Genomic DNA, 26,086 nt, shown 5'->3' with positions numbered 1-26,086 from the left:
GCTATTGTTTAAAACTTAACTAATTGTTGATACGTGTATGGAGTGGGAGGGCAGGGGGCAGGAATAATAGTTTGAAGACTTGTTATTAGTCAAAATAATTCCCAACTGCTATTAGAACATCTTATCAATATAAGATAAAACCTTACCCCACTGAGCTGATATTGTTTGCAGCAAAAAAAGAAGAGATTTAGTGTTTTGGTTAGCAGTGTCATTAAACGTAAATGCACAGTGTCCACTGGTCTTTCTAAACTGTTGAAATTTTCTTGATTGCCCTCATCACTGTCTTTTCCATCTCTTTTTAGATTAGGAATTTGGGGTTAGCAACTCTTAACTTAAACTTTGGGCCTCTGTCTGGTACTTGGTGAATTCATGATTGAAATTCAAATTGAACTATATTTTCCTATTTTCTAATTGCTGTAAGTGTTGGATGATTGCTGTCTAGTACTTAAAAATTATTTTATCAATTATTTATTTTGGACTTCTGATTGCTTTCCTTCAGCATTTTCTATAGTATCTGTTATGGGTAGCCGTTGTGTTTTTTATTAGGGATATAAACATGAAAAAGATGGTCTGGTTCCCCCAGAGAGTCTCAGTTTAGTACGTGAGACAGAGATATGCAGAAAGAAAAATTTAAACTATATGACCAGAAGTTTCATCCTCACTGAATTCATACAACTGTCCCATTAGTCCATTTTTGTTGCCTAAATATTTCAGAACTGTAGCTGACAGGTGTACTCTTGGCTGGAGAATCCCAGGGACAGGGGAGCCAGGTAGGCTGCCGTCTGTGGGGTCATACGGAGTCGGACACAACTGAAGCGACTTAGCAGCAGCAGCAGCTGACAGGTGGTGAACTGGAAAGAGCTGGAACTGCTCACAAGGACCACAGCCTTTTCTAACTCAAAGAAACTATGAGCCACTCTATGTAGGGCCACTCAAAATAGATGGGTTATGGTGGAGAGTTCTGACAAAACATGGTCTACTGGAGAAAGGCATGGCAAACCACTTCAGCATTCTTGCCTTGAGAATCCCATGAAAAGTATGAAAGGCACAAAGATCTGACACTAAAAGATGTACTCCCCAGGTCCATAGGTGCCCAATATGTTATTGGAAAAGGGTGGAGAAGTAACTCCAAAAAGAATGAAGAGATGGAGCCAAAGCAAAAACAACACCCAGTTGTGGATGTGACTGGTGATGGAAGTAAAGTCTGATGCTGTAAAGAAGAATATTGCATGGGAACCTGGAATGTTAGGTCCATGAATCAAGGTAAACTAGAAGTGGTCAAACGAGATGGCAAGAGTGAACATCGACATTTTAGGAATCAGTGCACTAAAATGGACTGGAATGGGTGAATTTAATTCAGGTGATCATTATATCTACTACTGTGAGCAAGAATCTCTTAGAAGAAATGGAGTATCCCTCATAGTCCATAAAAGTCTGAAATGCAGTACTTGGGTGCAATGTCAAAAATGACAGAATCATATCTGTTTGTTTCCAAGCCAAGCCATTAAAGAACACAGTAATTCAGGTCTATGCTCTGATCAGTAATGCTGAAGAAGCTGAATTTGACTGGTCCTATGAAAACATACAAGACCTTCTATATCTAACACCCCAAAAAGATGTCCTTTTCATTTTAAGGGACTGGAATGCAAAAGTAGGAAGTCAGGAGATACCTGGAGAAACAGGCAAGTTTAGCCTTGGAGTACAGAATGAAGCAGGTCAAAGGCTAACAGAGTTTGGCCATGAGAACGCACTTGTCATAGCACTTCCAACAACATAGGAGATGACTCTACACGTGGACATCACCAGATGGTCAATACTGAAATCAGATTGATTATATTCTTTGCAGCCAAAGATGGAGAAGCTCTATACAGTCAGCAAAAACAAGACCAGGATCTGATTGTGGCTCAGATCCTGAACTCCTTATTGCCAAATTCAGACTTAAATTGAAGAAAGTAGGGAAAAACCACTAGACCATTAAGGTATGACCTAAATTAAATCCCTTAGGATTATACAGTGGAAGTGACAAAGATTCAAGGGATTAGATCTGATAGACAGAGTGCCTGAAGAACTATGGATGGTTTGTGACATTGTACAGGAGGCAGTGATCAAGACCATCCCCAAGAAAAATGCAGAAAGGCAAAATGGGTGTCTGAGGAGGCCTTACAAATAGCTGAGAAAAGAAGAGAAGCCAAAAGCCAAGGAGAAAAGGAAAGATATACCCATATGAATGCAGAGTTCCAAAGAATAGCAAGGAGAGATGAGGAAGCCTTCCTCAGTGATCACTGTAAAGAAATAGAGGAAAACAATAGAATGGGAGACTAGAGATCGCTTCAGGAAAATAGAGATACCAAGGGAACATTTTGTGTAAAGATGGGCACAATTAAGGACAGAAATGGTATGGATCTAACAGAAGCAGAAGATATTAAGAAGAGGTGGCAAGAATACACAGAAGCACTGTATAAAAAATGTCTTCATGACCGAGACAACCATGATGGTGTGATCACTCACCAAGAGCCATACATCCTGGAATATGAAGTCAAATGGGCCTTAGGAAGCATCACTATGAACACAGCTAGTGGAGGTGATGGAATTCCAGCTGAGCTAATTTAAATCCTAAAAGTTGATGCTGTGAAAGTGCTGCACTCAATATGCCAGCAAATTTGGACAACTCAGCAGTGGCCATAGGACTGGAAAAGGTCAGTTTTCATTCCAATCCCAGAGAAAGGAAATGCCAAAGAATGTTATAACTACTGCACAATTGCACTCACCTGACATATTTCAAAGTAGTGCTCAAAATTCTCCAAGCCGGACTTCAACAGTATGTGAACTGTGAACTTAGAGATGTTCAAATTGCATTTAGAAAAGGCAGAGGGACCAAAGATCAAATTGCCAACATCTGTTGGATCATCAAAAAAGCAAGAGAGTTCCAGAAAAACATCTAATTTTGCTTTATTGATGATGTCAAAGCCTTTGACTGTGTGGATCACAACAAACTGTGGAAAATTCTTAAAGAGATGGGAATACCAGACCACCTTACCTGCCTTCTGAGAAATCTGTAGGCAGGTCAAGGAGCAACAGTTAGAACTGGACATGAAACAACAGATTGGTTCCAAATCGGGAAAGGAGTACATCAAGGCTGTATATTGTCACTCTGCTTATTTAACTTATATGCAGAGTACATCATGAGAAACGCTGGACTGGATGAAACACAAGCTGGAATCAAGATTGCCAGGAGAAATATCACTAACCTCAGATATGCAGATGATACCACCCTTATGGCAGAAAGCGAAGAAGAACTAAAGAGCCTCCTGATGAAAGTGAAAGAGGAGAGTAAAAAAGTTGGCCTAAAACTCAACGTCCAGAAAACTAAGATCATGGCATCCGGTTCCATCACTTCATGGCAAATAGTTGGAGAAACAATGGAAACAGTGACAGACTATTTTTTGAGGCTCCAAAATCACTGCAGATGGTGTTTGCAACCATGAAATTAAAAGATGCTTGCTCCTTGGAAGAAAAGCTATGACCAACCTAGACAGCATATTAAAAAGCAGACATTACTTTGCCAACAAAGATCTGTCTCGTCAAAGCTATGGTTTTTCCAGTAGTCATGTATGGACGTGAGAGTTGGACTATAAAGAAAACTGAGCACCGAAGAATTGATGCTTTTGAACTGTGGTGTTAGAGAGTCTCTTGAGAGAGAGTCCCTTGGACTGCAAGAAGATTCAACCAGTCTATCCAAAGGAAATCAGTCCTGAATATTGATTGGAAGGACTGATGCTGAAGGTGAAACTCCAGTATTTGGCCACCTGATGTGAAGAACTGATTCATTTGAAAAGACCTTGATGCTGGGAAAAATTGAAGGCTGGAGGAGAAGGGGACTACAGAGAATGAGATGGTTGGATGGCATCACTGACTCAGTGGACATGAGTTTGAGTAAACTCTGGGAGTTGGTAATGGACAGTAAAGTCTGGTGTGCTGTAATCCATGGGGTCACAAAGAGTTGGACACCACTGAGTGACACCAAACTGAACTGAACTGATACTATTTAGAACTTGACTAATATAGTTCGAGGCTTTCCCAAGGTGTAATTCACAGCTTTGTAGAATTATTTAGCTCAGAACATGAATCCCAGTATCATACTTAAGTTACTTAAACAGACAAACAAAAGCATTAGTTTTTCCTTTAGAGATAAAAAACATGCTTTAATGTCTTGTTCACATAGAAAAACTCTCAAGTATTTTCTTTAACTGTAGGTTCCTATTTAAATAAAAAGCCAAATATCAGTAGTAAATATTTTAGGCTTTGCTGGCCATCTGTGGTATATGTCACTTTTTTTTTTTAACAGCCCTTTAAAAATGTAGAAACTGTTCTTAGTCTGATCCAAAGTTCATAGTTGGACTGGCCTCTGATTTCTTTCTTATGTTCTATCTGAATTTGATTCAGGGTCAATATCTTTTTTTAAGCTGTAATACCAAGTGCTATTAATGGAGTGATGAGGCAGCCAGTAGGATGAGAGAAAATATTTGCAAATCATATATCTGATAAAGGATTAATAACCAGAATATATAAAGGGCTCTAAAATTCAACAAAACAACCCATTTTAAAAATGGACAGAGGGCTTGCCTAGATATTTCTTTAAAGAAGAGATACAGTTAACCACTAAGCACAGAAAAGATTCTCAATATGATGAAATACTAGGGAATTCTGATCAAAACTATTAGATACACTTTGTATTCCTTTGAATGGCTGTTCTCCAAGAAATTAGAAGGTAACAAATAATGGCAAGAAAATGGAGAAATGGCAACCCTTGTGCTTTGCTGCTGCTGCTAAGTCGCTTCAGTCGTGTCTGACTTTGTGCGACCCCATAGATGGCAGCCCACCAGGCTCCCCCGTCCCTGGGATTCTCCAGGCAAGAACACTGGAGTGGGTTGCTGTTTCCTTCTCCAGTGCATGAAAGTGAAAAGTAAAAGAAGTCGCTCAGTTGTGTCTGATTCTTAGCAACCCCATGGACTGCGGCCTACCATGGTGGCTCCTCCGTCCATGGAATTTTCCAAGCAAGAGTACTGGAGTGGATTGCCAGTGCATTGCTAGTGGGAAGATAAAAGCTACTGTCGAAAACAGTATGATGATTCCTCAGAAGGTTAAACATGGAATTGCTATATGAGCTTTACAAATCTAAGTGGTGAAAAATTATTTCTTACTGTTGTTTTTAATTCATACTTTTTTTATTACTAGTAAGTCTGAACAGTTTTTATAAGTTACATTATATGAAACACTTTGTCATGTTCTTTACATAGAGTATTATTTTTTTTGCCTAGGTCATTGGCCTTTCTCTAATTGATTTATAAGAGCACTCAGGTGAAAGTGTGTGCACACTCATACTGAGTGTTTGGGTAGCAGAGTTAGGGGTTTTTGTCATGTAAAAGAGGTCTCCTTTTGTTCCTGAAGGTTTTTTGTTTGTTTAAATCTGGAATAGGTAATGAATCAAAAGCTTTTTTGGCATCTGTGAAGATAACGCCTGTGGGGTTCTTCCTCCTGTTTTCTGTTAATATGGTGAATTATATTATTTTCTATTCTATTATTGACACATCCTTAGTATCACTTTATGAACCCCCTGGTAATGGGTGTACTGGTCTTTCAGTGTGCCCTGGATTCCTTTTGTTTGCTTTGATATTCATGAGTAAAATACTGTAATTTTTCTTCTGTGCATGCAGTCCTTTGTCAGTTTTCGGTACTATGTTATGCTGGCTTTATAAAAAGAAATTTGCAGCTTTCTTTCTTAATGCTATCGAAATAGCCATGGAATCATCTATTCTTTGAAGATTTGGTAGAATTTACTTGTGAAACTCTCTGGTTGTGGTCATTTTCTGGAGTGTAGATCTTTTAATAATTTTCTCAAAATGTTGTTTGTTAATTAGTCTGTTGAGACTGTCTTGGTTTAGTTGAGGTCATTTATTTTCCAAATTACTTAGAATTGAACAGAGTGCTTTGTCATAATTCTTTCAATTTTCCTTAGATCTTTTTTCTCCCTCCATTCTCATTTCTTTGCTTTAATTTAACAATTCATTTTAAAATACTTTCATCTGTTCTGATATTCAGTATTTTTATTATAATTTTCTAGATATTCTGTACTTTTTGTTTTATTTTGCAATTTGAAGTCAGGGTATTTTCATTTTTAATATTATTGCACTGTGATGAGAAAGTGTGCTGTTCTTTTTTGCTATTTAGAATTGATCTTTTTCTTAGCATCCCATTATATATCAGTTAAACCATTTCATGGGGTCTTGAAAAGAAGTATATTATTTATTTTCAGAGTACAGAGTTCAACATGTATCAGTTACATCTACCTTAGTATGTAATTTACAGTGCTTCCCTGGTGGCTCAGGCAGTAAAGCGTCTGTCTACAATGTGGGAGACCTGGGTTCGATCCCTGGGTCGGGAAGATCCCCTGGAGAAGGAAATGGCAATCCACTCCAGTACTATTGCCTGGAAAATCCCATGGACGGAGGAGCCTGGTAGGCTACAGTCCATGGGGTCGCAAAGAGTCGGACACGACTGAGCACACTTTGACTTAGTGTGTAATTTAGGTCTTTAGTACATTTTTTAATGTACTGTTATTTATGGTAGTTGTATTCTATAAAGTCACTACAAACACTGAGTGAGTATTTAACTTACTGCTTCAAGAAGAAATACAATAGGCTCTTGCCAGCCACTGGTTACAAAATCTTTGCTAACTGATTAATGCAGTACCTTTTCTGTGTGTGTTTTTGTTTGAGGACACCTTATTCAGTATATGTCATTGATTCATTAACATTGAACTTGTGGCCAATAGCCCTATAACTCATGTCTGAATGACGCTTATCTGACAAGTGTATTTCCTCCACAAGGCACGTCTTAGCTTCCTGCACTTAGGAACAGTAAACAACACTTTAGCAGTACACCAGGGGCCATTTTAAAAGTAAAATCACCATCCAAAAGCACAGAATTGTGAACAACATGGCACTACAAGTATTCTGAAAAGGACACTCATTTACAAATACGAGAGCTGAAACCAGAAGGCTGAGTGTCACATTGTTTGACATCATCTGGGAACGTGTGTGTCAGGCAATTAAAAATTTTCACTGCATATGCCCATAAATGACCACAAAAACATCAGGAGTATTGTTTTGGGGTTACAAAAACATTTTGGCAAGTAGGTGAATTTGCGTATATGGGATGTGAAAATTATGAGGATTGGCCATACTTTATCTGGGACAAGAAAGATTAATTGAAATCTTTACAGTTTTTTTATATTTTTTGTTGTATTCTCTGAAGTTTTTTCTTTTTGAGTTGTAATGCCATGTTGAACGCTTGTAGTGAGTTAGCTGTTCCACTCCAACAGATGCCTCATCGTGAAGCTTGGTTCCCTCCCACCACCACTTCACTCCTGCTTCTGCCCTGCCTGCTTTGTTCTCATCTCCTTAGTTAACCCTGTCTGTCCATAGTTCATGGATCACAGAGAGCTTGGAAACACTCTAGCTGCCTGTTCTTAGACCAAGAACTTGTCATTCTAAGCAAGAGAGACTGTTGTCATGGTCTTTTGGGAGGGATAGATCAATTTTGGAGCTCTCTACACTGTCTGAAACTCTTCAGCATTCTTCTTTAGCCAAGCTAGTTATTCATTCTCCTACCCATTAACTCTTTCTCCTAGGCTTTGTGTTTTGTGGGTAGAGCATTTTTCTAATTTCATTGAAAACATTAAAAAACATTTTTGTTCTTCTTGTTACATTTTGATAGATTTAAAGGAAGAGATCAGAGCATTGCTCTTTTTGTTTTTAATCAGGAAATCTATTGTCACTTCAGAGTTATTCAGGATATTTCGTTAAGTGTCAAACTGGTCTTCTTTAGACAGTTTATTTATTAAATTAAAATCTTGATCCTAAGGTTTTAATCCTTTTCCAGGCTTTCACTTGTTTTGTTCTACTTAACTCTTTTTATATATATTTGTAAGAAATTATTGCTTATGTTTTTCTGATTATAAAAGTCATATTTTAGAAAATGTACATTGTAGCAAATTTGTAATATTCAATAATAATGAAGAAAAGAAAAGCACCCTAAAATGTCATCACTCAGAGATAGAAGCTATTTTTCGTGAGGTTTTTTCCTTGTTATTTATCAATAGCGCATTGTATAGAGAAGTTCAAATGATGACAGTCTCTTACAAATTGTGGTGTTGAATTAGGCATGCGTGCATGTGTACTAAGTCAGTTCCATCATGTCCAACTCTTTGCAACTCTATGGACTGTAACCCACCAGGTGCCTCTGTCCATGGAATTTTCTCCTCTTGTTTTCCTGACAAGAGAGGTTGTCAGGCCCTCCTCCAGGGGATCGTCCCAACCCAGGGATAGAACTCGTCTCTTATGTCTCCTGCATTGGCAGGCAGGTTCTTTACCACTGGCACCACTTGCAAAGCCTGTTGAATTAAGGTTGATTGCTAACTCCTGCCAGAATTGCCATTCCTCCCAGTTCTGAAACTTCTGATTTTGTGAAATTTTATTCTCCTTAGTATACCTTTCAAAAGGTCTCCTTTTATAGGTAGTATTGCAAATCGGTCTGGCAAATCACAGGCACTGAATTTGATTGCTGGTGGAGAAGGCTTCTCTTGTATTGCATTTTTTAGTGTGACTATGAGGAGAAGGGGGCGGCAGAGGATGAGATGGTTGGATGGCATCACTGATTCAGTCAACCTGAGTTTGAGTGAACTCCGGGAGATAGTGAAGGACAGGGAAGCCTGGCATGTTGCATCCCATGGGATTGTAGAGTTGGACACAACTGAACAACAACAATAACAGCATAATTAGTGAAAAATAATAGTTTAGACAGTTTCTCAATATGAGAAGTTCACCAGAGTGACCAGATTAATGAGTTGGGAGGATGCTGCATTGTCCACTAACGTGCTTTCCTCTTATCATCCCTGTCAGGCCATGAGTAGGGCCAGAGCCCTCAGATCTCAGTCAGAGGACGCCGCTTCCGCCTTGACTGCTGAAGACCTTATGAGCATAGATTTGGCAGAACAGATGGCTGATGACTCTGATGATAGCATCAAAGCAGCAGCCAACAAAGGAAGAGGCCGAGGAAGAGGCCAAAGAGGAGGAAGAGGGCAGAATTCAATGTCAAGAAGGGGGTCACAGAGAGGAAGAGGTTAGCCCCAAGTACTGTCTTCCCTACACATTCACACTTGGCAGTTGTGCAGGAAATTCAGAATTGTATCCCCATTGGCAGAATTGAGTTACACAGTCCTTCAAAAATTTATCTTTATAATGTGCTGAGATAGGCTTTAATGTAGTTCTGACATATACATTTCACTTAAATATTGAATAGCCACATACACATAAAGTTTTTAATATATATTTTTTTACATAATAAAAGAATTTAATACCTACTCTACTATTTTTTAAAAGAATTTCATTGTGTTTGGGGATTTTCCTAAAGATCCCGTGGTTAGGACTTGAACTTTCACTGCTAAGGGTGTGGGTTCAGTCCTTAGTCAGGGAATTAAGATCCCTCTAGTCTCACTGCACAGCCAAAAAAAAAGAGTTTCAGTTTTTCTTATACATTTGATATATTTAATTGATACATTTACTCTCACATATACAAAGTAATAGTGAATGAAACACTTAAGGAAAATGATTAACTAAGGCCCACTGACAGTAAGAATAAAACTCCAGATCATAAAAATTATTTTTGTTAGTGTCATAAGATACAAATGCCCACATTATCATGAAATGGCTTTATAAAATTTGTTTACAAAGAAAAACTGCCCTCAAACAATTTGATTTATTAATGTTAGTTAAGATTAATTACCATCATTGTGTTTAATGTGACACTGTTGTCATTGAATAGTCCAAATAATAAATGCTTTCACCCAGTGACTTTCTAATAAAGTATAAAAATCCCTAGGAATATTTAAAAATTATTTTTATTAAATATTTATCTATAGGAATTTTAAACTGGTTAAAATGGGGACTAATTTATTTAAAAATCTCCAAGGAGAAAAGTCTCCATATTCTATTGATGATTATTTTATTATCCTTGCATTTATAAATATTTTCCTTAAATTTTAAATGGAGCAATATGAACCAGATGTGGCCTAAGTATAGTCTTTGAAAATTGACTGATCAGACTCTAGATGTTTCTTCTTATATATATATATATATATATATATATATATATATATATTTGGCATTTTACACATAAACTGTTCTGAGATAAGTTTTTTAAGATTTCATTTTGATTTTATTTTTTTAAAGAAAACTTTAGCTACTGATGGACTGTATATTAACTGCTCAATATTCTAACAGCAGGCACTAGTCTGGAGATTTCTACTCAAGGCAGAGGTTCAAAGGCCACTACATCAACGTCTAGAAATATGTCTATTATAGATGGTGAGTATAGACTGCAAGTGATCATCTTTCAGTTATTTATAAATTCCAATGCAAAAAGACCCAGGAAACCCCATGAATAAGTCTTACTGGTTTGTGTTGTCATCACTGGGGAGTCAAAGAGTTATTGGAATCACAGGATAAATTATATTAATTTAAAAGACCTTTGCCATTCAGGGGGGCTATTGAAGAAGGTGAGCTCTAAAATGTATTTTTTATAATATCTGATATTAGATCTGATGATTTCCCTTTAATAGAGGGATCACTGAGACATAGAAAAGGCAGTTGGTCAGTGTATCAACAGTGATTAAGAGACAAGGAACTGCTTCTTAACATACTGTTAACTTGCTTTTCTAATGCTGCTTTTGTCCATCTCTACTGTTAATATAGTCATGTGAGCTGCATTCAAGGGAAATTACAGACAGAATTCTATGCATTGATTTTGTAAATGTGTTGTGTCTGAAAGCTAGCCTCAAACTAAGGGAACCTATTTTTTTATAAACTATTTAGATAATTATTATAGAAATTTAATAAACTATTTTTAATATTATAGTTTATGAGATCAGCAGAAATTATAAGTCAGATTTGTGAAAATATATGTTAAAATAGGTGATTTTTTTCCTCCTTTGAATTGAGAGTATATCCATATGTATTGTATTTATATTATCTTATTAGAGATTAATTTTTGACAGATTAAAGAGTTGGATTAAATCTTACAAGATGAAATTTGTAAAGGGTAAATACATGCTGTATATATGTCTAAGAGGATGGCTGCACAGAGAGAGTTCTGAGAAGTATGTGATATTAGCAGGAAACCAAGTAAGAAAGACTTAGGTCACTAAGGTTGTGCGAAGGTTGATCTAACTGTCTCAATCTGATGGTGCCTGAAAGGCTGTTGCTGAGCCATAAGAGACACCAGGATTCTTGTTCTTTGGAGGAGAGGAATTCAATCTGGGGCCAGTGACGAGGCTCAATCACTCAGAGATTTTGTGTGATAAAGTTTTATTAAAGTATAAAAGAGATAGAGAAGGCTTATGGACATAGACATCAGAAGTGGAAGGAAAGAGTGCCTCCCTGCTAGCTTTTAGCTGGATGTTATATAGCTACTAGCAGGCTGCTAATTGGAGAAAGGAAATATCTCAAAACTCAGAGACCAGCACCAGGCCCCTCATTCACAACATGCATTTTGACATAACATTGGCACAAGGTGAGTCATCCTGGGCCATAAAGCCATTGACATGAATCTTGAAGAAAGGCAGGTTTCCAAGCAAATATATAGTTTCATTAACATAGATTAGGAGAACAGTTGTATGAGTAAAACATACTGGTTCCTTGAGCCCTTATCAGTTCTGAGTCTCTTAAGGGAACTGACTTGAAGAAAGACATAGTTCATTAACATAGCTTAAGAAAAGCATTTCCGTAAGAAAAACACATTGGTTAGCTCAAGGTTTGAGAAAAGTTAAGTTCAGGTGGAACCAGGTGTCATCATGGCAACATAGAATTTTAAAAGAAACCTTTTAATTTTGTATAGAGAAGGAAAAAATTCTGATACTTGTAGTTTGTTTCTCCTGCCGCTTAAGAGAGATAAAATCGTCTGACACTTGCAGCCTGTTTCCTCCGTTTGGAGACCCCTAGCCTTCCTGCCTGTTACCCTCTCAGTGCCTAAAGCAGTATTTATAGAAGTAGTGCTTCTCTACAGCAAGGACGTTCTCTCTCTGTGCTGATTGGATGTATCATGTCAAGAATACTGTGCTCATCTTTGGAACCATGTTTCAAGAAGGATATCAGCTTTATATGATCATTCAGAAGAGAAACCATATAATATAAAAAAATCTCTTAGAAGGAACTTAGGATAGCTAACCTGGGAAAAATTGAAATCTTTACATTAACAAAGTTCAATCATGTCAAAGATCGAATAGATATGATTTGCACAGTCCTAAAGACAGTGGTTTTAAATCTGTTTTAAGTTATAAATTCTGCAAGCTACATATCCTGTCTTTAAATAAGTACTTATGCAATTATATTCAATTTCAAAGGGTTCAGGGATCCCCTAGAAGCCCATCCATGGGCTCTAGGTTAAGAACTGCTCCCCAGTGAGGACAGATGGGAAAAGCTAATCACACACAGATTTAAGTTTATTATATGATAAAAGAGACCTGGAAGACTTAAGAACAATTTCACGTACTCCCTCTTTTATAGACGAGGAAATTGAGCTAAATATTTTGCCATAGGTTGATAAAACCACTGATAGTACTAATTTATGAGACAATTGCTAATTGTCTGCAACTATAATTACTAATATTTATGAGACAATTACTGGATGCCTGTCAACAGCTCAATGGAAAGTGAAAGTGTTAGTCGCTCAGTCATGTCTGACTCTTTGCTACCCCATGGCCTGTAGCTCACCAGATTCTTCTGTCCATGGGATTTCCCAGGCAAGAATACTGGAGTGGGTAGCCATTTCTCCAGGGGATCTTCCAGACCTAGTGATCAAACTTGGGTCTCCTGCTTTGCAGGCAGACTCTTTAGCATCTGCTCAGTAGGGTCGGTACTTACATTTTCTCTGTTTTACAGAAAAGAGAACCAAGGCTTTGAAAAGATAGGCAGTTTATCTAAGGTCTCACAGCTGGTAAATTCTGAAGCTTGAATTGATCCCCCACATTCTCTGGCCTTCGGGACAAGTAGTTAAGCACTATACTAGTTTCCAGAGTGAGATAAAATTAGAGATTGAGCTAATTGGTTGATTGAGCTAATTGGTTCTCAGTAGTCTTTGCATTATACAGAAGAGCCTGTCAATCAGCCCAAACATGGAGTAAGCCACCTCAGAAGGAAATGACCTGTGACTCCATCAGAGGAAGTTTTTCAGTATATTTTGGATGACAGATGCCTTTGGAGAACAGATAAAGACATCAGATCTATTAAATGATTCTCAAAGAATCTTCTTATCAGAAGTTCTGCTGCTATGTTTTTATTCAAGAATTATTCAATATTTGCATAGAGCCAACTGAAATCCATTTGACTTCATAAGTATGTTGTCTCTGTTGCCATTTAGAAAATGGCATCTAGAAGGATACTGAGACATTCTTAACAGGTCTAAAATAAAAGCAGAGAAGGGGAAAGGAAGTGAAAAAAAAAAGCACTGTAAAGAATCTGGGCTGAGTTCAACATATGAAAAGTTCTGTGACTTTAGATGAGTCACTCACTCTCCTAGTCTGTTCACGTGTAAATTGGGACTAATCTTGCCAAATTCGATTATTCTGAAGATTAAAAGCAAAAAACCTGGGAATTAACTGGTGGTCCACTGATTAGGACTCTCCTGAGGGCCCAGGTTCAATCCATGGTTGGGGAAGTAAGATCCTGCAAGCCAGATGATAGGGTGCCCCCCCACCCCCCAAAGGCTGGCACATAGTAGGCTTTTGTGAAATGTTAATGTTAAAAAAGAGATAGAGCTATTATTGGAAAAAAAGAGGGAGTTAGGAAAGGAACAAGAATAAAATATGAACACGTTGTTAAGCCACTACAATTTGGTTAATGTGCAACACAGAGGCATGGACATTGTAAATTACCTGCCTTTACCTGAGCCCAAACTGAGTTTTTTCATCATGGCTTTGTTCAGTTTTTTGTTTGTTTGCTTGTTTTTTTTTAATTAATTTTTTACTTTTGGCTGCACTGGGGCTTCATTGCCATGCACCGGCTTTTTCAGTTGCAGTGAGCAGACTTCTTGAGGTGGCTTTTCTTGTTGCAGAGCACAGGCTCTAGGGCCTGTAGGCTCAGTAGTTGTGGTGCATGGGTTTAGTTGCTCCATGGCATGTGGGATCTTACCGGACCAGGGATGAAACCTGCATCCCCTGCATTGGCAGGCGGATTCTTAACTACTGTACCATCAGAAAAGTCCAGGCTTTATTGTTTTATGTGAAGCTTTCCCTAACACCATGGGACAGAATTAATCACTCAAACTGAGTCTTCAAGTTTCCACTGTTCTTGTTAAGAAATCAGCTGTTAGTTTAGCTTGTTGCTTTTTTTTTTTTAAGTAGTCCATTTTTTCTCCATCTAGCTGTCTTTGGTGTTCCCCACTTTCACTATGATGAATCTAGATTTCAATTCTTTTTTTGTCCTGCTTAGAACTTATTCAGCTTCATGAAACTGTGAATTGGTGTGTTTTTATCACTTCTAGTAATCCTTTGTTGTTATCCCTTCAGATACTACCTCTATTCTGTTCTTATTGTTCTAAGATTTCAGTTAAATAAATATAACCTGTTCACTCTGTCCTCCTACTGGGGAGTAGTACTAACTTCCCAGAGTAATTAAAAGTGTTAAGTGAACTATGCATATCCATTACTGAGCATAGCACTTGATAAGAATCCAATCAGTGATTGCTGTTGTTATTAATAGTATTAGTGGCAGTGTTTACAATAAACTTATGAAAATGGATTGTCCATAAATTAGTCTAAATTTGTCTTTTATACAGTTGATTTGGCTCAGTGGTTTTACATTTAACTGGTTACATCCAACATTGGGCCTTTTTTTGAAAAATAAAACTGACTTTTTAATACAGTCTGTGACAGAATAACCATGGAGTACTAGCTATAGTTGCTGTAACTTTGGGACAAAAGCAGCTTTAAAACTATAGCTTCTGTGTTTGTATTCTAAATGGAGGAATGAAGAGATAAATAAAGGTTCAATTCTATTATAACAAACTACATGGAGTGTAGAGGTTTGTTACTGCGTTGGAGTTTTATTGGGAAATGTATTATTAGATACTACATTTATAGCCAGCAGCAACATTTTTCCATAGAAGTTTGTCTGCAAAGGATAGTGACTAAGTAAATAAAAGAGCCTCTGTCTTTGCATTTAATTTACCATGGCTACCATTGGTGCTACTCCGTCTACAATGATGATAGTAGTAGTCTCTGTTACTAGCGACATCATTTGAATACCTACTCCTATAGTCACTTGCCAAAACAATTTACATTAACTACTTCTTTTTATCCTTTCAACAATTTTCAGCATGAAGTATTATTAATGCTGTTTTATAGGTGGGGAAACTGAGATTTGAAGAAGCCAAGGAACTTGGTGACAGTCACCCAGCTAGAGAGTCCACCTAGGTCTAACTCTTAAAACCAGAGCTTTTAGCCCCCAGTACAGTATGCATTGCCTTCCTAATAGAACCCAGTGCTTAATTTTCTGATAATGTTAATTTATCACACAAACATTTATTGGGGATAGAAAGAAAGGAAGGCTCTTGTTTCTTCTTCAAGGAGCTGAGAGTTTGAGGAGTCCGTTAGTGAATAATAATTGAGCAGAAATATTTTTTTGGAAGAGTCACAGTCACTGGCTCTTTCATTCAGTTGCCCTGTCCAGCCTTTGAGTAGAGTAGGATGTGAAGCCAGTAATAGAGTACGTGGGTAAGAACTCTGCTTCTGTCTTTCCTCTCCCCTCTTAGCTAGACATGCCAAGATTGGGGGTGGAAAAAGGGAGTAAATGGTATCTTAGGTCTAAGGTGGGTAGATTCCTGAGTTTTCTTACTAGGAGAATTTTGGACTTTGTGGGGTTGTTTGAGCATTTGACTTCTTTAAATCCTCTGTCTTTTTATCTCCTCTTGCCCTGTTGTTTGGCTTTGGGGTTATCTTGGGGGAGACCTTTTTTTTTAATGTTAGGAAACTGGTAAGGCTTAGGAGAAACTTAAACCTCTGAAGGGCTGTTTACATTTTATTCTAGGTTTTTAATATTCTGCTCTTAATTCCAGTGTGTGTGGGGTTGGGGGGTGGTTCCCCATACCACCATGCAGTTCTCAGACACCTGCTGGGTGTCCTACAAGTCAACTCAGTTCTGACACTGACTACCCAGAGACAGCATCAGATTCCACAGGGGAGAGACCCAGCTCCACAAGACCGCCTGCTTCTCTTCAGATGCCAGTCACATGCTGGAATATGGTTATTCCCATACTTCTGACCACTTGGCCATAAATCAGAGGTTCCCATGACTCCTTCCTTGATTCAGTTTACTTGCTAGAGTGACTCACAGAACACAGGAAACTAGTTTACTTACTGGATTACTGGCTTATTACCAAAGATATTAAAGATATGAATCAATAGCCAGTTGAAGAGATACTTAGGGCAAGAGCCAGAACAAAGGAGCTTCTGTCTGTATCAAGTTTGGGGTCTAGGCATGGTGGCATGTGGAAATATCCTGATTCATTCCCTGGAAGCTCTCTGAACCCTCTCCTTTTGGGTTTTTATCTAGGCCCCATTACATAGGCATGATTGATGAGATTATTGGCTGTTGGTGATTGATTCAACCTCCAGCTTCTCTACCCTCCCCAGAAATCAGGTTGGGGACTGAAAGTTCCAACCTTCTCTTCCTAGTTGGTTCCCTGGTACCCAGCCTCCCTCAGTTGTGGTCCCAAAGTTGCCTTGTTAACATAGTAAAAAGCACCTTGATGGCTCTCATCATTTCAGGAAATCAGCATTTTAGGGGCTCCCTGGGCTTCTTGGTTGCTCAGATAGTAAAGAATCCACCTGCAATGCAGGAGACCTGGGTTCGATTCCTGGGTTGGGAAAATCCCCTGGAGAAGGGAATGGCAACCCACTCCAGTATTCTTGCCTGGAGAATTCCATGGACAGAGGAACCTGGCAGGCTACAGTCCATGAGGTTGCAAAGAGTCAGACACAACTGAGTGACTAACACTGACTGGCTAGGGGCTCTCTGCCAGAAATGTGGATGAAGACCAAATTATGTTTCTTACTGTAAAATCATAATATCATAGTCTTGGGAAGAATAAACTTCATGATTCTAACCAGGTTTACAAAGGTGAAAATGTAAGGATTTCTAGGAAAGTTATTGTGAAACAACATAGTTTTTCTAGAATTCCCTCTGGACAATTACTTAGATACTGAATATTTTTAACACAGTAGAGGAGAGTAAGGAAGCTCTTACTGGAACAAGTGGCTCCTAACACAGTAGAGCCACGAGGAAAGAGCTTGCCAACTATAAGAGAAGACCTGAGGAGGTTACTTTCACTTATTTGGAATTCAGTCTATTTGGTGATCAGATTTTATCCATGTATTTTGCTGTAAAATACTTTTTACTATAAATGTCTTTATGAACACTGCTTATTACTTTATTTGAGTAAATCAGAAAAATCATTTGAGACTGACAATTACACATATAATTCCATCTCCCTTCAGATTTTAAGAAATGTAAGTGGTTTTATAATTAGTCATCATGAGCTTTTACAGATAAAACTTAGGAAATAATCAGCTAAAGAAGCATGCAGATTTTTCTAAACTATTTTAAGAAAAACATAATGGATGTATCATCTTTTTCATTGTAGCCTTTAAATCTACAAGACAGCAGCCCTCCCGAAATGTTGCTACTAAAAATTATACCGAGGTAAGGAACAAAAGTTTTATAATTGGTGGGCTACTTTATATTTTGTACATTATGATTGTCAATTCTTTGCTTTACAGAGTAAATAAAAGAAAAAAATGTAAAATGTTAAAACTGTTGAGAACTTTACTGATTATAAAAGCTGAGGGCTTCTAGGAGTTTTTATTTTGTTTTCTCTCTTAAAAAAAAGAGTGAATCACCTTAATTTACATCCATAAATATGTGTCCCCAGTAATAGTTTTAAGAATAATAATGTTGAACCAGAAGGGTCCGTGCGTGGAAAACTGTTACAGATGGGCATTCAGTGCACAGAGTGGTCTTGTTTCTTGTTGGTGTCCTTTTGTTACTTACATACTCTGGCTGTGTCTTAATGGCTGAAACTAGACTCAAGACAGATTACAAGGTCTGAGTTTATGGACCTCTGTGTGACTCTAGATTTAACATGAAACTTCTGCTGTTCCTTTGGATTCCAAGGAGAGTCCAAAATTGGCTTGAGTCTCCTCTTCCCTTGTTTTCAAAACCCATGTGTCTCACTTTTCAAGCATCATTCCTGGCTTCTGCCTCTGAGTGGCTGTGGGTCCGCCCCCCCCACCCCCCACCCCCCCCCACCCCCCACCCCCCCCCCCCCACCCTGAGATATAATAATCAAAAATGCCTCCAGACATGCCAGACGTTTCTGCAATGGGAGTAGGGGTTAAAAATCACACCTATCTGAGAATCACTGCTCTGTATCATACCACCCTAGCAATGTTAAATTCATCCCTTCCTGGTCTCTGCGAGCTTGTGATGTGGCTGACCTCCTCTTCCAGAAAGCTTCTCTGTCCTGCTCCTACTATTGCTCTTTTATTTCTCTTAATTTCATCTTTTTTTTTTTTTTCCACCTCTTCTGGTCCTTTTATCCTGACCTCCATTTCATTATTCCGTCAGCTGTTGCCCTCTATTGCTTCATATATGAAAACAAACAGAACTTTCATCATGTCCACAAGGAAGCTTCCCTTCTAGATTTTTCTTTTATAATGTAAGAATATGAGTTCAAAAAGAGTTAAGTCATGGCAAACTAACTTTTGGAAGAATATGAGTTCAAAAAGAGTTAAGTCATGGCAAACTAACTTTTTCTTTCATTTTTTTAATTGAGGATACATAGTGGAGAAGGCAGTGGCACCCCACTCCAGTACTGTTGCCTGAAAAATCCCATGGATGGAGGAGCCTGGTAGGCTGCAGTCCAATGGCGTAGCTAGGAGTCAGACACAACTGAGTGACTTCACTTGCACTTTTCACTTTCATGCATTGGAGAAGGAAATGGCAACCCACTCCAGTATTCTTGCCTGGAGAATCCTAGGGACGGGAGCCTGGTGGGCTGCCGTCTATGGGGTCGCACAGAGTCGGACACGACTGAAGCAACTTAGCAGCAGCAGCAGCAGCATTGGTGGTTTAGAGGAATGCTGAAGGTGTTAGATTACTTCAAGGTACATAAGACAATCTAATGACAGTTTCATGGACAAAAATATTGTCTGGATTCATAGCTGATTAGACAGCTTCATTTAATGGTTTTTGACTAATAGTTCAATGTTAACCTGTTGAGGGAGTGGATCTCAAGTGCTGTTTTTTTCACTGTTTTGTCTTTGACTTTATCAGTTAGATGAAGACACAGCAAATGTGTGTATTAAGTGTCAAGATAACAGAAATATAGAATAGGTGGTATTTTGGATTATAGAATCAAGAATCATAAATATCTTTAGTGAGGCTTAAAGGCAACAAGTGGTATTTAACAGGGATAAATGTAACAGAAAAACAGATATTCAGTACTTCGAAGCCACACAGTCTTATATACCTCATTTTTAATTAGAGATGAAACAACGACGGTCTTTCATTTCAAACCCAAGAGAATCAATCACAGGGCACTATCTGCATGTGACCCTATGTGAGTCATTCACCAGTCTAGGTACATGTTCCTGTACGTACCCAGGCTGCCATGGTACAGGGTGCTGTTAACATGGTTTCTGCCTCCTTCTTTGTAAATTTTTATAAAAAATGTATTCTTAGACTCTTTAATGCATTTTTATTCAAATTTTCCATCCCCACAAAGACTATTTGCTGTTTCTCCCTCTTAGGTGATTGAGGTGGATGAGTCAGATACCGAAGAAGACGTTTTTCTGACTACTTTCAAAACTGATCAAAGGTAGGTGTAGTCACTTCCTACAAGAAGAAACATCTGAAAAAATTAAAAATTATCCAGAATTCTCCTTATACATTTTTCTAAGTCATGGAAATCTAACAGATTCATTTTCAACTAGTCATGTATTTGTTGTTGCTGTTTAGTCACTAAGTCATGTCTGACTCTTTGTAACCCCATGGACTAAGCTCTGTCCATGGAACCCTCCAGACAAGAATACTGGAGTGGGGTTGCCATGCCCTCCTCCAGGGGATCTTCCCGACCCAGGGATCAAACCATCATCTCCTGCATTGCAGGCAGATTCTTCACCACTGAGCCACCTGGGAAGCAGTCATGTATATACAGAAGTGAAAAATAGACCAGGGGCTAGTCCATAGAGTCAGTGCATCATTATTACAAGTATTTTCAGTGACAGTTTGAATAACTTGTCATTCATTTCCTTTTGCCTTTATTAACCAGTGATTTTCTTGTTAGAGTACTGTGTTCTCTTCAGTTAACAGAAAATAGCTTTGTATTTTGTTTATATTCAGTTTCAGCTTTTAGCACTTCCTGTATGTCAGGCACCATTCTAAGCCTTTGCATATGAATTAGATTGTTTGCTGCTTACAGTCACTCCAGGAGGTAAATGTATTTATAACTCTGTTTTCCTCCCTTTTGTCTTTGAAGAAAGTGAAGCCTGGTAGTTTAAATAACTTACCTGAGGTCACCAGCCAGTCACGGACCAGGCATTCTGCTCCAGGACTCACCTCTGCCATTGCTTCTTTTATTTAATTTTATTGAAGTATTAGTTGATTTATAGAGTTGTGTTATTTTCTGCTGTACAGCAGAGTAGTTATACATATATATACATTCTTTTCACATTCTTTCCCATTATGGTTTATCCCAGGATATTGAATATTGTTGCCTGTGCTATACAGTAAGACCATGTTGTTTGTCCATTCTATATATAATAGTTTGCATCTGTTAATTCCAGATTCCCAGTCTATCCCATTTGCACCCTTCTCCCCCTTGACTAGCACAAGTCTGTTCTCTGTGTCTGTAACTCTATTTTTATTTTGTAAATAAGTTCATTTGTGTTGTATTTTAAATTCCACATATAAGTGATATCATATGGTATTTGTCTTCCTCATTCAGACTTACTTTGCTTGTTATGATAATCTCTAGGTTCATCCTCTGCTATTGCTTCTTAACATAATAGATTAAACTCTCAGACCTCTATGCATGAATAAGAGTCATTTAAATGACAAGAGATGATTTAGAAACTAACATTTTGGCAAGAAATCTGAAATCAGCCTTGGCAGATTTGTGTTCCTAATGACAGCAACTGGGTAACACGATTTAGGTTGTTTGGTGGAAATTATTTAGTAATAACATGGTTGGTATATTTATTTTAGTCATAATTGGAAGCATTAAGCTCTGCTACTTACTGAGTATGGGCCTTGTACAAGTTTCTTCTGTGCCTCAGTGTCCTCATTTTTAAATGAAGACAAGAATATTCATCTCCAAGGGTTATTATGAGGCTTAGAAGTAAGTTAATGTTAGTGAAGTGCTAAGTACAGCACTGATAGCTTATGGTGAACGGCGCCGGATTTGTGGTCTCCAAAGGAGAAGATTTAACTCTGGGACCAAAGACACAGTCTCAGTCACTCAGAGCTTTGTGTAGCAGAGATTTTATTAAAGTGAAAGTGATAGAAAAGTGTTCTAGCAAAAGGCACAGGAAGGGGGTAGAAAAGTATCTGCCTCGCTAGTTTAAGCAGAGCATTAAATATATTTAAGCATTAAATATATTAATATAAAAGCATTTTATACTTTTCAACTGGCTGTTGAGAATAGATAAAAAGAATGTGTCAAAGCTGTGAAAGTTTTGTCAGAACTCTTTTCCCACAGCATACATCTTGAGCTTAAAAAATACATGTCCTTGAGCAAGAGATAGGGCTTACAAGGCCTATGTGGCTAAGGCAAAAGAATGTGAAAAAGAAAGAATGTTCACCTCCTTAAAGGGGCCTTGGACTCCCTATCAACCTGCCTAAGTTAACTCTCTCAGTACTTGGCACAAAGTAACACCTCTATAAAGAGGAACAGGCTAGGGAAATCGAATGGGAATAATAGGAAGAATGGTAGGCAGTGAAAGCACTAATATTCTGGTGGTTAACTTGAAAAAGGAAAGAACTTTCAGCTGTAAAACTCCCTTCTGCTGGATAGGCAATGGTGGTCCACCCACTTTTCTTTGGAAAAATTGCAGCAAACTCTACCTTGTTGTGGGCTTCCATGGTGGTTCAGACAGTAAAGAATCTGCCTGCAGTGTGGGGGACCTGGGTTCGAATCCTATGTCTGGAAGATCACTTGGAGAAGGAAATGGGAACCCACTCCAGTATTCTTGCCCAGAGAAGTCCATGGACAAAGGAGCTTGGCAGGCTACAGTCCATGGGGTCACAAAGAATTGGACACAACTGAGTGACTAACTCTACCTTGTTGTACTGGGAATAAGAGGACCCTTCCAGATTTGATAGAGCTGGTGGTACCCACCCTCATCTTAAAGCCACGAGCAAGAGAAGACCCGGTCCCATCAGGCCAGGGGGAAGAGGAGAGATGGAAGGGATCCTGTTAAACCTCGCAGTGAGGGGAACTGACATTTCGGGGGCACCTTTTATGTGCCAAGGCCAATTTAACATGTTACCTTATGCTTGTGACAGTGCTACAACTGACATAATTGGGCGAACATCTCTAGACAGGAATTCTGACCTGTGGCTCCAAATTATATCTGTGCAAAAATGAAGAAGACTTAGAGCTCCTGCACACAATTTAATACACCCTCTCTGCCTTAAAGCTCATCAAATTAAACCTTTTTTTTTTTGGTCATTAAGGACAAAAGCCATTTATTTATTTGGCCTAGCAGTCAAAGCAATATAGCCATTCTTTGCTTCCAGCACTGATTTATAAGGATAGAGGACCTCTTATAGACTGGATCTGTCAGTGTGTGGGGTCCTCTGGTATAGAATTAGGGGCCCCTGCTGTGATCACATGAGTCAGCGTCTGGTGTAGATGTCTGGGCACTATTGGTTATTTGTCTGGGGAGACAGCAGCAGGCAGAGTCAGGTCTCGGTGCGTGCTTCTTTCTTAACTTTCCACTTTCCCCAGCCCCCGTATCCACAATGCCTTGCCTGCCGTGGTGGGCTTCGGCTTTATGCTCTTGATGCTCTGTCTTCCTGTCACAGATGGAAACCAGTCAATGACCAGTTCCAGCTTAGGTCAAATACAGAGAGGTAGGAGAGTCCCAGTTGGATCGGTTGATAAGTTCCTTGATCTGCTGTCTCTGAAGCTGTGTTGCTCTTCGAGTTTGCTCGTCATATCCTCCTTTACCTTTGTGCCTGAGAACCTGTGGGTTTTTCTGTTTCCTTCTGACATAAGACCTCTTGTTTCAAACAGTTTGTCCAGACAAGACCTTCAGTTCTTTTGCTGTAATAACATTCCAAAGTGTGGTAATAAATCGTTGGCTAGGAATTCACAAACGCTGCTTTCATTTGTGACAGGAGCCAGCCACCTTTTTCTTAAAGGGTTAGGTAGTAAATATTTTAGGCTTTGTGGGCCAGGAGACAATATTGGGGATATTATGTAGGTACTTAACGATTTAAATGTACCCATTTCAAAAGGTGAAGACCATTCTTAGCTCACATCTGTGGGCAACAGGTAGGCTGGATTTGGCTTGCTAACCAAGATTGCTGGCCCCTGTTCTAAGATAACTTAAAATTTTTGTTAGTAAAAAGACAGGAATATGAATTCCATTACTACAAGTTAAGCTTCATAAAAGCAGATTCCTGATTAACTTGGTTACCGATATTTGCCAGGGCCTATCATTTAGTACTTGGCAAGGATCAAGTACTAAATAAATATTTGCTATTCAATTTGGACAGAACATGAATAATATTAACTAAGGCAACCCTAGAAAGCAGTGAGGCTTTTCCAAGATCCTTTTATCCTTTTATGGATACATAGCTGATAGTTGAATTAAAATATTTCAATGTTGCCATAATTTTGAGGAGTAGAGGACAGTAGTAGATATGTGTTAATATATGCTAAGAACTATGATAATACAAGCAAACATCTGTGAAATGCTTCATACATGTCAGGCACTGATCGAAGTGTTTAGGTATATTAACACATTTAATCTTTTTAAAGTGGCTATTGATTTTTATTTTTGAAATTATTTTTTATTGGAGTATAATTACAATGCTGTGCTAGGTTCTGCTGCTAAGTCACTTCAGTCGTGTCCGACTCTGTGTGACCTCATAGACGGCAGCCCACTAGGCTCCCCCGTCCCTGGGATTCTCCATGCAAGAACACTGGAGTGGGTTGCCATTTCCTTTTCCAATGCATGAAAGTGAAAGTGAAGTCGCTCAGTCGTGTCCGACTCTTAGTGACCCCATGGACTTCGGCCTACCAGGCTCCTCCATCCATGGGAGTTTCCAGGCAAGAGTACTGGAGTGGGGTGCCATCGCCTTCTCCGGTGCTAGGTTCTACTGTAGAGCAAAATGAATCAGCCATACATATACATACATATATTCCCTCACTTTGGGATTTTCTTCCCATTCAGGTCACTGCAGTGCAGTAAGTAGAGTTCCCTGTGCTACATAGTATGTTCTCATTAGTTATCTATTTTACAGAGAGTGTCAATAGTATATGGGCTTCCCTGGTGGCTCAATGGGAAAGAATCCACCTGCCAATGGAGGAGACTCAGGTTTGATCTCTGGGTTGGGAAGATCCCCTGTAGAAGGAAATGGCAACCCACTCCAGTATTCTTGCCTGGAAAATCCCATGGACAGAGGAGCCTGGCAGGCTTCATTCCATAGGGTCACAAAGAGTCAAACACAACTTGGTGACTAACCAGCAACAACAACATAAAGAGTACATACACGTAAATGCAATCTCTCAGTTCCTCCCACTCCTCCCCTTCCCCCCTTGGTGTTTGTATGTTTGTTCTGTGCGTCAGTCTCCATTCCTGGTTTGCAAATAGGTTCATCTCTCCCATTTTTCTAGATTCCACATGTGTGCATTAATGCAAGATAATTGTTTTTCTCTCTCTGACTTACTTCATCCTGTATGACAGTTCTTTGGGTCCATCCACATCCCTACAAATGACCCAGTTTCATTCCTTTTTATGGCTAACACATTTAATCTCTTAAAAAAGTATTATTATCCTCGTTTCATATCTGAGGAGATTGTGGCACAGAGGCTAAGTACCTTGCTGGAAGCCATGTAACTCAGAAGGGGCAGAACTGGAATTCACACCTTGACCGCAGAGTGCTTTTCCTCACACATCTCTGAGCTTTTACTGCCTCTAATGCAGCTCGAAGAGAATGTACTAGCTGTTTTTATTTATGGCTGCTACTAAAATGAAAAATTTGGGAAGAAAGGCTCCTGTGATGAATTTTTGGTTCATCTTCTCTGTTTTTCTCCTATTTTGCCTCAGAGGCTCGAGCACTTCATCATCAAGCAAACCCATGTCCCAGAGCCAGATCACCAAAGGGGTCGACTTTGAATCAGATGAGGTAATAATGAAGTACTAAGTTAAATCTTAAACAATTTAAGTGTTTATAAAATCTGAATAGGAACTGCTAAGCTAGTTGCTAAAAATTATTTCTGAATATAGTTTCATTGATCACCTTCCTTGGAACCATAGTTACTGTGGAATCAATGAGTGGCCTCTGTTGAGTGCCTGTCAGTGGAAATGTCTCAGATGTGAAAGGCCTGAAATTAACGTCTAATATTCACTCAGCTCTTATTTAACCTGCCCAGTTAACAGTAGGATCAGAATAGTTTTTTTAAGCTTTTGTTGTTTATGTTTGGAGAAATAGCGGTGATAATATCATAGAAGTTACTTTTTAATAGAATGTTTATTAAATCCTCATTATATGCTCTACACATTTCCTATATAAGGATGCATGGTGGTAATTTTCAACTGTGGTAGAAACATGAACATAAAACTTAAATCTCAACCAGTTTTAAGTGTACAATTATCAATAGTTCACTAGTGTTAAGTGTATTCACATTGTTGTGCAACAGCCTCCAGAACCTGTGCATCTTCCAGAACCAAAAATCTATACCC

The 26,086-nt window shown here is 38.6% G+C and overlaps 1 protein-coding gene across 3 annotated transcripts in view; it reads left to right on the top strand.

Moving 5' to 3' along the window:
* Positions 1–26,086, top strand: part of MRE11 (MRE11 homolog, double strand break repair nuclease) — a 73,408-nt gene that overhangs the window by 42,570 nt on the left and 4,752 nt on the right. For 2 of the 3 annotated variants that reach the window (XM_059874752.1, NM_001192605.1), the window contains exons 15-19: positions 8,961–9,180; positions 10,341–10,424; positions 17,755–17,813; positions 19,922–19,989; positions 25,451–25,529. In XM_059874752.1, the coding sequence (XP_059730735.1) occupies positions 8,961–9,180; positions 10,341–10,424; positions 17,755–17,813; positions 19,922–19,989; positions 25,451–25,529 (510 nt within the window). The other variant, XM_059874753.1, reaches the window with a different exon arrangement.

The sequence above is a fragment of the Bos taurus genome, chromosome 15 (genome assembly GCF_002263795.3).
Source record: "Bos taurus isolate L1 Dominette 01449 registration number 42190680 breed Hereford chromosome 15, ARS-UCD2.0, whole genome shotgun sequence".
Lineage (NCBI taxonomy): Eukaryota > Metazoa > Chordata > Mammalia > Artiodactyla > Bovidae > Bos > Bos taurus.
The sequence above is the reverse complement of the archived record's forward strand: the minus strand, read 5'-3'. Positions and strand labels throughout refer to the sequence as shown.